This window comes from Neopelma chrysocephalum, unplaced genomic scaffold (genome assembly GCF_003984885.1).
Source record: "Neopelma chrysocephalum unplaced genomic scaffold, ASM398488v2 Primary Assembly neopelma1_44, whole genome shotgun sequence".
In the NCBI taxonomy this organism is placed as follows: Eukaryota; Metazoa; Chordata; class Aves; order Passeriformes; family Pipridae; genus Neopelma; species Neopelma chrysocephalum.
This window is the reverse complement of record NW_020897703.1, coordinates 21,573,719-21,585,281: the sequence shown is the minus strand read 5'-3', so window position 1 is coordinate 21,585,281 and position 11,563 is coordinate 21,573,719. Positions and strand designations below refer to the sequence as shown.

General features: G+C 43.6%; 1 protein-coding gene across 1 annotated transcript in view; it reads left to right on the top strand.

The window, feature by feature from the left end:
- The first annotated feature begins 604 nt into the window (after nt 1–604).
- Nucleotides 605–11,563, top strand: part of CNTNAP5 (contactin associated protein like 5) — a 292,078-nt gene continuing 281,119 nt past the window's right edge. Inside the window, exon 1 of the mRNA XM_027678926.1 lies at nt 605–941. Coding sequence (XP_027534727.1) covers nt 866–941 — 76 coding nt within the window. The 5' untranslated portion in view covers nt 605–865. The remainder of the gene's footprint in view (nt 942–11,563) is intronic.

Sequence of the window (11,563 nt, the reverse complement as noted above, 5' to 3'; positions counted from 1 at the left end):
GGGCCCGCCTTCCTCTTTGGGCCGAGGGCGCTAACGGGAGCTTCCCCCGACTCTGCTGGGACCACCTCCGCTCGCCTTCCAGGAGGGCTGGGCAGGGATGCTCTGAACCAGCCGCGACAAGAGAGTGAATCGAGCATCAGTTCGAGCTCGTTCCCGCTCCCTGGGCATAATGCTGAGCCGCGGGAGCGGGGCTGGGTCTCTTCGGGCTGTGTCGGCACTGTATACGCCAGGATATACATGTATATTTTATGTATGTGCATATAACATATGCATTCACAAACAGACAAACATCTGAGCCGGGAGATCTTTAAAGCGTTCCAGCCACAGTGGTACCCAAAGGAGGGGGAAAAGAAAAAATAAAAAGACGGGGGGGGGGGGGGAGGGAGAAGGGGTTTTTAATTTTTTTTTTTTCTTTTTTTTTTTCCCCAGGTTTCTGACTTCGTGACTCTGATGCTTATCAACAACGCGTGAAGATTGCAGTAAGGATCCTCCCTGGAAGGCGAGGAGGAGTGACTTCCAGGGGGCTGGGAGGAGGTGGAGTGCAGCGCGGCTCTCGCCTATAAGGAGGTGCCCAGCGCTCGGCTGTCGCTTCCCACCCAGCAGCCGCTCGCAAGGTGAATCGCCGCGGCGGCAGCCGGGGCAGGGAGCTCGGCTCGGGCGCTGCCGCCCGCGTCCGGAGCGCCTCCTCCAAGGGCCGCGGAGGAGGATCCCTCGGCCGCCCCCGGCTTCCCTTCACCCGGAGTGTTTGGATGCTGTATGGAGTAAATGAGCGGAGGGAGAGAGAGAGCACAGAGGCTGAGGGGCGTTCGGAGATCGGGACCAGGGGAGACAGGCGAGCGGCTGGCTTCCCCCTGCGGGGCTGAACATGGATTCCCGAGCCCTCGGGGGCTTCACTTTGCTGCTCTTCAGTTTATGGCATCTGGGATTAACTGCAACAAATTGTGAGTAGTGGGAGTGCAAGGAGTTGCCTGGGGTTGGGGCGGGGAGGGGGAGGAAGGGATGGGGGAAAACTCTGGAAAAGAGGGTTATTGCACCATGACCTCTAAGAAACTTAGCTCGGCTCCGCTTTGCTAATGGAGCTCAGAAATGCAAAGTTGGTGCCAGACGGAGGGATTGCTCTCCACCGTCCTGCCGGTGTGGACGTGGGAGTAACCGGGAGCCGCTTGAGCCTGCGAGGAGCTGCTCGCGGGTTTTCCCGCAGTTTGCTGTCCTTCCGCTGGCCGCATCTTTTTGCGATCAGTGTGGCCGCCGTTCACCCTGCCTCGGCTGCGGGCCACTGTCCGGGACGGAGCCGAGGCCAGAGTCGCACCTCTGCCTGGAGGGGAGGGTCGGTCCTCCTCTTAAGGCCTGCGATTTCGCGGGAGCAGCCTGGCTCCAGCCTGGCAGAGCAGCGCCGGTGGCACTGAGCGTCTTCCCCTGGCCCCGCGGTGCCGTCGGTTCTCCCGGGCGCTTCCCACAGGCGCGGCTGGGTCCCGAGGCGTGCCCTAGCATATTCTGCGTGGGAAATCGCCTCTCGCTCCCTCTTCCTCGGGAGAGCCCCTCGTAAGTTTGCCCACGTATCGCTGCCGGCCCTGCGGGGGTCGCTCCCCGCAGGCAGGAGCATCCCTCGCCGCCGGGCTTTGCGGTGCCGCGGCGGCTATACGGGCGCTTGGGTGAGCGCGGTGTACCCGGGAACCTGTGGTGCTGGCGGGTCCTGGAGCCCGGAGGAGAAGGAGGGGATGCTCCGTGACCTGCGCCCCCGGGGATGCGCCGGGGGGAATGCCGCCGGGGGCGGGAGGGGGCTCCCGGAGCGCGGCCCCTCCTTGGCCGCGGCCCGTCGGGCGGAGCGGGGTGGGGGCCCCGGCGGGGCGCGGCGGGCGCGAGAGGGCGCTGTTGCCCCGCCGGCGGCGCGGGGCCGCCCCGTCCTGGTGGCCCCGGCCCGGGGTGAGCCCCGCGGGCACCGCCGGCCTCCCATCCACCCATCCTTCCATCCCCTCTCCCGCCACTCCCAACGCTGACCGGTTCCGGGGCTTCGGGCTTTCTTCTTTTTTTTTTTTTTCCTCCCCTCCCCTCCTTCCCTGTCTTTTTTAAATTCTCAGTCAATTAAATTATGGTTAATATGTTTTAATAACGTTCGTGAATACGAAACGGCAGGCGATTTGAGGCTGAGGCTTGCTGCTCGTTACTGATGCGACCATAAAGTTAATTCCTAACACTTAAAAAGAAAGTCCGCATTAATGAGTTTTACTATTTCACGAGTGACAGTTTAATTTCCCAGTGCCAATAAACATTTCCCTTGAATACACACTGCTTCCTAAATGTTTAGGAGTCAATCTTTTTAAAGCATGATGATCAATGTTTTTATTATACTGTACAGATTTTACTTATTCATTGAGCAATGAATTAGCATGGAATCAGCTGTAAGTGCTTTCCCAGGAGCTGAGTGAAGGAGCCTGTGAATCTGTAATAGCTGCAAGTTCCCTAGAAACCTCGTTAGATTCGCATGTGAAGATCCCTGTCTGCTTGCATGGACATCAATAATTGCATCCAGTATGAAAATTCATCACCTTATTAAATAAATCATCTCCGTATGGTGGAGCTCAGAGAAGCTGTGCTGTCTTTCTCAGTTTGGGGCCAAGAAAGTTATATATGGGTTAAAATACTGAAGCAGTATCCTGAAATATATTTAAATAGCTGCATGAAAATGCCATTGCTTGAAAGGGTTACTGAACTTCCAGGTACCAGTAAACTTTCCAAAAGAAATAACTAAATTCCGTAAATGGGAAGATTCAGCGCAGGCCACTGTCAGGAGCTTCTATTTGAAAGCCAAAGTGCAATGGGAAAAGGATTGCTTCTGCACTTTGGCCAAAGGAGTTGTGTTTGGATGCCAATACTGGTATGTTCACAATGGCTTCAACAGGTTTGTTTCTGACAGATTTTGTGAACAACAAGAGACCTAGGGACTGTATTTACAGTAGAAAAGGATTATGAAACTTATTTAGTTTTCTTCCTAATATCTAGCATGGCATTAGTCTAATTTAGTTTTTTCCTTGCTTCTAAATTAGACAACTCTTAAAAATTATTTTCCTATCACTTACTTAGTTTCTGTAAAATAAAAATCCTGAGTAAGTCAAAATCTTCCCCGCCACTGAGATATTTGATTCCAATTTCCTCTTTGGTAATAGTTTTTAATTAAAGAAAGAATTTCTAAAGAAACTGCTTTGAAACACAGCTACTGGCTAGAGGTCAGTAGACATCATTAGAAAGATCGAAATTGCCAACTGCTAATAAAACATAAGAAATTCCTCCCACTTTGCTTTTTGCAATATTTTATTAAATTAGGTAAATAGAGTAGTAATAGGATTTCTCCCCAGGATACTAATTACTAGAAAATTAATAAATAGCCATGTACATAACACTGGAAATGTGTTGCATGCGACATCTGGGGGAACTGAAGCTTCTACATTTATCAGGTAGAAAAGGAGACACAAAGCCTTGCCTGCTATGTGACAAATTAGTTGCCCTTTAGCAGCATATTCTGTGATCTGAAAGCATTAGTAGCTTTAGTAAGTCTGGATTTACAGTTGTTGAGCACTTTTTTTTTTCCCTTTTTAAAGTTGGAAGGAGGGAGCAGTAATAAAAAAATGAAAAGAAAGAGACATTAACTCATGTTTTTCTCAACCACTTTGCTATATCAGTTCAGGGCTAGTCTGCAGCTGCAGAAAATAATTGCAGGAGCCATTGGTGACCCTTCCACCTGATTTGGCATTGCGTATCTTTAAAATTTTACCTGTTGCTATTTTACACCTTATACCTCTCTCCCCCCTACTTATATTTTTCTTGACTGATTTTTCACATGTGGCCAGGAAGATATAGCAGATTAAAACACCTCCTGGTGAAGTGGCACCTTCTAAGTCCCATTACAAAAGTTATTCTCAGAAATTATTGCATGTATCTGTTCCAGAACCCAGCCTCTCTTCCTCCCACAGAATCACTAGCATTTATTTTCCCACTTCACTAGCACTTTTTAGCTGATCCTGAGGCTTTTAACCCTTTTACTTAAACCCAGTCATAACTGTCAGTCAAAGCAGCAGAGATTCAGTGTGTGGTAGAATCAGACCTCCTAATAAAGTCCTTACTGAAATATATGGTCAATGTGCAGTCCACTACTCTGCAGTAGATTAAGATGTGGCCTTACAGGATACATCTGTCTTTAATAACTCTGTTCAGTTAAAAGATAGGCAGTACGTGTTTGTATTTTTATTTATTGTGAAATAGAAAAAAGACCTGAAGAAATTATACATTTTCTTGGACAAGGAAACTTTTTTAGGCAACAAGGGTGTTCACTCTGATTTTAGCCTTCCTTTTCAGGGATAGTAATTGTACCGGAGTCAGACAAGTGTAAGTGAAAACTTACAGGAGAAAATTTGGCTCTGGATACTTGAGGCCATCAAGATCAGGAGGTGTATTTGGGATTTGTAACAGCACAAATGAGACCTGTCAGGTCAACTGTGGTAGAGGCACGAGGTCTCTTTGATGGTGACCTTTCTATCTGTGTGGTCAGAAATGCTAAGTTTTAAAGAGATCTGCTGAAATAGGTAGAATATTGATCATCTGATCTCAGTTTGTGGCTCATATGCTTGCAGGCTCAGTGAAGAGGATCTGACACATCTCTGGCTTTTCCTCTGGCCGCAGTACTTAAATATCACAGAATGACAGAATATGCCAAGTTAAAAGGGACCCACAAGGGTTACTGAAGTCTGACTCCTAACCCTAGACAGGACCATCCCCAAGAGTCACACCATGTGCCTGAGAGGATTGTCCAAATGCTCCTTGAACGCTGTCAGGCTTGGTGCTGTGACCACTTCCCTGGGGAGCCTGTTCCAGTGCTCAACCAACCTCTGGGTGAAAAGCTTTTTTTAATATCCAATCTAAACCTCCCCTGACACAACTTCAGGCCATTCCCTCAGGTCCTGTCACTGGTCATCCCAGAGAAGTGATCAGTGCCTTTCCCTCCTCTTCCCCTCATGAGGAAGTTGTAACTGCAATGAGGTCTCCCCTCAGTCTCCTCCAGGTTGAACAGACCAAGTGCTCTCAGCCGGTCCTCACACAGCTTCCTGTCAAGACCCTTCACCATCAAATATTCTTTACAAGAGAATAGTATTCAGGCATACTTTCACCCTGTTAGTTTCATACCGGGAGAAAAACATATACAAATGTTACTTTTTCAGGCCTTCAGATGTATCAATGAAAACATTTAATAAAATAATGAGATTTCCTGAGAAAGGCTGTGAATGTCCCACTGCTGATCAGAGCCTTTCTTGCATGACTGTCACTATCCAGCTTTCAATCAGTCTGACTCAACTAGCACTCCTTGGCTTTGAATCAGTCTAAAAGATGGTCTTTCCAAGGATTACAATGGTCTTTGGATTCTGCATTTACTAGGCAGATGGCATCACCAGCCCACAGGAATCTATCCAGGGTTATTATCTCAGTATCAAATACATTGTCTGCTTGGACATTTTTCTTTTCTTTTTTTCTCTTAGTTTCATGCAAATGCAGCAAGTTTTTCCTTATAAATTAACAGCAAGAACAAATTGTTTTCAAATGTGCTTGGTACATCTGTACGAAGTATAGACTTCAAGTGGAAAATATGGTGATCGGGTAGAACAACATACTTCTGAAGCTCTCCCAGCACATGGCATGTGCAGACTTCTGCCAGCACTCCAGTCAGTGTAGGACTAGTGATGGTTTTTTAATCACTGTAATCATTCTCTTACCAATGGGAAACTGAGGCAGTGTATACAAGCAAGAGACAAACGTTCAATCAGTGTGAGAATCTAAGAATCTAAAATCTTTAGGGGTCAGTTGAGTTGATCCCACGTGGTGCAGTCATGTCCTGTTCTTTGTTTTTAGTTCATATTCATATTTGCCCAGCTATATGTAATAGTTTCTAAATCCATAGATTACTCCTCATTTCCTCTTCCCCTCCTTCTCCTTTCTCTGCTGCTATTTGAAGTTTGGATAGCTGAATACTGAACTGAATAAGAATCTGAAGGCAGTGGGAGCGTGGGGTAGCATTTATTTATTTTTAGCCCCCAAAATGGATTTTTGATAGATGTGACAGGTTTCAGCTTGCTTGGCAAACTTGAATTACTGTCTTACCAACCCTCCTCTATCCTCTTGAAGAGACAAGAATGAGAGAAACAGAGAACTGCAGGTGTATCTGCCAGCATCACATGTGACAGGCTCTCTCTTTATATCTGCTTCCCCTTGGCGTACCCGCCCCCTGAGTTCTACCAAGCATTCCAGGGAGTGGGCTGTCTAAGTAGGGCACCAGGTAACCTACTGTGCTTTTTTTTTTTCTTTTCTTTTTTTCTTCTTTTAAATAAAGGACTCTGCTAGGTTTTTTTCCACCTCCAGAATTAGGGAATGATACTCTGGTCCCGTAGCCTTCAATTTTTCAGACTAATGCTGTCTTACTGATGCAAGGGCCACATTTGCACTGTACCTTGCTGGACACATCTCTTCTGGGTCTAGAGGAGGAGGAAAGAAGAATGCAAAAGAGAAACAAACTGGTAGGTCTGCATGAACATTTTCCTTGTGATATCAGTAAAGTGTCTTTAAGAGACATGAACTATTTCCTTTTTCTTCTTCACTAAGCTCTCTCCACTCAAACCAATAAAGAAGGGAAGAGAATAATCCTGGCGTAATAAAGGTTTAAAATCACAGGCAATTCTTGGAGGCATCACTTGGTAAAGTAGGAAACATCAGCAGACATATTAGCACATCTCTGTAAAGTTAGAGGGAAGTGGGATTTTTTTTTTGGTATGCAGTGCTGAGCTGATATCATTGATAATTAATTTACTTGTATTAATCTTGTCTCTGAATTTTTAATTGCCCTGTGCAGGTTCTCTTGGGCTGTTAATGCCATTTGTTCGCTAGATCAGTGCAACTGATGGTGTTTTAAATAATGAAAACAATTCAATATTAGAATCTAGAGAGGGGGGGAAATGCCAAAACATTGATTTATTTATTTTTAATTATCTGCTCTGTTAAGCAGTTAAAAAAACCTAATAGTTCCTAGTGTGGTGATCTAACTGTCCTTCTGAATAGATATATTTAGATAGAAGCAGAAAGTATCTGAGATTTTAACAGGTATTTTCTCCAAAAATAAAAGAAAGTAACTTAGTAAAAGAGAGAGCATGAAGTCATTTCCAAATGTCAAGAAGGATCTTGCTTGATCTGTATTCCAGGAGGGGAAACCCATTTTTCTGGCTCTGTTTTGTCTTTACATGATTCTAGCTTTTTCTCTACATTCTTACGGAGGTATTCTGAAATTTGGATAGCTTGGTCCATTTCCTACAGAACTTTGTGCCCAGATATTATCAACACAGGTTCTGAATAAAGCCGTGGAAGGCTGTATGAACCTACCTATTTACCACACTAAATGGATATTAGAGTACTGGCTGGTTCACTTATTATATTGTATTTTATAACCTGTGAATTAAAAGCCTGTAGAGTGGGGATTTTTTGAATGTACAATTTTAGTACTTAAACTGAAAATAAGGTACAGAGCTCAGAGACAAAGTGGCCTTCTAGGTAATGGCAAGTTTTATTTTATCCAATGGTGCTCTACCATAATAAAGACCTCACCAGTGTTCAACCTCACAGTATCTAGTGCAACCCAAGAGGTCTCAACCTGTATAGTCATTGAATAACCCCAGTTACTACAAGTGTGCTACAGACATGACAGCAAGATGTGATGTGTTCATGGACATCTGTGATAAAAAGGTTTCTTTCTTCTATGACACGAGTTGTCTGTGGAAACAGTTTTGGAAGAGAGATGCTTGTTCTACTCCTTTTCAGACACTGTATATGAATTTGGAGACTGTGTCTTGGTTGAGACTAAGGCTTTAGTGTTAGAAAGAAATGCCAAGAAATTATTCACATGGCAAAAGCAGACCTAGAGCCCTTAGTCTCCTTCTGTATCAGTGGCAGTATACCGTTTGCCCTCATTTTGCATGTGCCAAATCAGAGAGGAGTCAGGCTTGGAATCACACCCTTGTGTGGTGCTGTTCTGCAGGTGGGAAGAAACTTCTAGTGATCTAGGGTGAAAATGTTTTTTTAAGTGAACTAGTAGATTTTTCCCTCAGTTTGAGTCTAATAGAAACAGACTTTGGATAACAGCAGCTCAACAACTTCTGTTTTGTCAGGAATGGAGATGACTTAAGTAAATGAATTTAAAGTAGCATTCAGCATCATCACTGGGATTCAAGATGTCCAGGTTGTGTCAACTCCAGGATTGTGTTGGTGTGCTTTTCTTGGACTGGGAAAGTCCAGATTCCTGACCATAGAGGCTGACTTATCAATGAGATGGATGTAGATGCTGGAGGTTTGCTGGGAAGAGTCTCTGTGACTCCCTCCTGTCGTAGTTAACATCAGATACATTATACCAGTGATTAGCTAATAAAATGCCATCACCATGTCCATGCTGGACAACACAACTCTGAATCTGAGGTTAAGGAATATTGTTAATGAGCATCACTGTTATATAAATTCCTAGGAGCAATAACAAGGAAAAGCTAACTTCGTAATTGCTCAGTGAATACCATTCAAGACTATAAAAGGTTTTTAGTAGCTGGTATTAATGTACTCTTTTCCAAACTGTTAATTGCCTGGGATCTGTGATATCTTTATGACATAAAGAGCATAGAGTTGCAGTGGGACACACTACATTCCGTTCAGCTTGGTACTTAGGAATATTCAAAAGAATTCAGCAACAACCACAGCAGTGGAAGCTGCAAAGAACAAATGGTGTCATTCTGAGGGACGCTTCCCTTTTGACATGGGTAATTAGGGTTCAGCATGGAGCTCCAGCACATGAAACGGAATGGTGTTCAATGCTAACCACTGTGGCACTGCAGCAATTTGACTGGGAAGGAAACAAATGTGTTTTCATTCTCTCTTTTATTGTGTGTATTGAGAAAGATTGAGTGTTGACCCTTAGGAATTCTGGAGCATAAATTTTTCTTCCAAAACTATTCAGTGCACTGTGTTGCCAATATAGTAATAAATAATAATAATAATTTTCAAATGGGTAGAATCCTCTCTTTGTTCCCAGCTGGGCAATAACAAGTTGATAAATGCAGTACTGCCTGGATAAAAATTGGCTTGTTCCATTTACTGCTCTAAATGGTGAAGCATTGTTCCTCAATGACAATGGTTCTTCACTGATGACAGCTCGTCAGCACTCCAGGAACAGATAAATACCTTGTGATCTATGTCACCAGTGACATATCTGTAGTCATTCCCATATTAGTTCAGTGATGTCTTTATGTTTTGGCCTCAATTGCCCCCACTTCTGATGTAGACACTGAGCTATTGCTCTCTATCCTCCTTCTAGGTCATAAAAGCAACCTACTGAGCATTAATATACAATTTTCTTCCTTCCCTCCATGCAAATGTATCGCTGAACCAGGAGGGGGAAAAGCACATTTTAACTGGAGAATATGTATTTTGTCTGTAAAATTATACATAAGAAATGGAGCAGGAGATGGAGTTTGGGATGTGTAGGCAAAGAGGGGAGGTCACAAAGGATGTTCTTCCAGTTGCCCATTACTAGTGGCAGCTTCCTAACACACTCTATGAGGAGGTCTCTGAATTAATGGTCCAAGTGAGTCATGAGTGAACAGTTAGGAGTAACACATTCACAGTTAGGAGTAACACATTCATTTGTAGTAATCAGGATTGATTTATGAATAGGACAAAAGGGACTAAATAAGCTATGAAAATGCATGTTGTAGGTTTTATTTCCCCCCCGATGAATAATTCATCCTCTTCTAGTATCCGTGAAAACAAAAATATTGTGCACATAAGAACCCATTAAAAAAGTTAATCCCACAAATGGCTGAACATGGAGAAAATCAGCTTTTATTTTAAAAGGTAGATTTACTCAAATCTTCTCTAATTTGATTTGCCAGTGGGGTATAATTTAAGTCAAACAAGTTGGCAGCATTAGTTGCTATATGAAGGTCTAAATATTTAATAGATTTTGATAAATGCCTGCCCCACAGGATAACGAGCTAAGGAGCACTCAGTCTCCACAGTGCAGAGGGTAAGCTAAACCCAACAGAAATGGGAAGCAGAATGGAGAGGGAGCTTCTGTTCACAGGATACGGTCCTCCAAAACTGGCCTTGGGAGAACTTGTATTGCACCTGCTATTCTAAATAATCCTGCAAAACCAGCCTCAATAAGTAGTGACAGCGCCTTTTTAGTGACTGTAAGGGTTCATGATCTCTACATGTCTGTGAAAATGCCTGCAGTGAGCCTTTTTTAAGCAGAGTTCATTCTCTGGGACATGCAGGATACTCTATATTCAGATAATAGTGGTGGGTGTCTACCCATCTCCTCCCGGATGGACATGTCAGTGGGAAGGGGAGCATCAGTGCCTCTAAAGAGACTGGTGCTCCAGAGGAGCTAAGGTGTTCTATGTAAAGCTACAAAGGAAGTCTCTGAAAAAATAGAATATGAACTTGGGTGTATTGCATTCTAGATGGGCATATTACCCTTTGACTGCCCTACCCTAGGTGCAACTGCTATGTGGACACGAAACAGAGCATCAGAGAGAAGGGAGAAACCTCACACAGAGAGAACAGTGGCACTGGATTTCTACCTAACTGCCCCCAAAAATTCAGAGGGGTTGGTTTGTGTTGTTTTATTATTTTTGAATTTTGTAGAAAAATAGTTTGCATTTTAATTTTAGAGGAAGAACCTCCTTCAGCAACCCTGAAGAAGATTAAACAGCTATGGCATTTTTCACAGAGACTGTTTGTTTGGAAAAGAAAATGAAAATTTGATGAATTCCAATCAGATGTAGCTTGCAGCATTCAAATATTTATAGATTATCAAATTCCCTTTTCCCAGCTCTGCTTCTTAAGTGCAGAGCTCATCTTATATGTAATATTAATTCTCATTATTCTTAGACAGTTATTCACTGAATTCTTGTACAGACTCAGTTCATCTAGAACTGGGTCTAAACTTCCTGCAAATGAAGGGAATAACTCGTCATTGAATTTCAGGTCATCTTTTCCTCAGAAATCTGTTCATCCAGCATGCAAATCCTTGTTATTGTTCTCCTGCAAAGTTTATTTTCCTTAAAATCTGACTGGCAATGTGTGCAATAGAAGTTGTGTTTGTACCTGTCAGTAGAAAAAACAGTTCATTTTCCTGATGGTTGTTATTCCTTTTGAGAAAATCATATGAGAGTGTGTTGGCTTGCCCTACTGTCATATTCTTTGCCAACCTCGTATCCAACTAACTGACAATATAATAAGCTAAAGTTGCGTACTTCTTGCATTTTTTTATGAACAGTTGTTCTGTTTCTTGAATCCTCCTGTTCTGTTGATTTGAGGTGAACACTAGCCACTCTAACACATAGGATTGTTATGTGATAATAGCTTTTCACAAACTTTATAGAAAACATTTCAAATTCTTTGAAAAGCTGATAGTCCAAGGTTAGTCCTGCTTGTATTTCTTCCAGGCAGGTATGAGCTCACATTGCTGGTGCTCCTGGGTCCACTG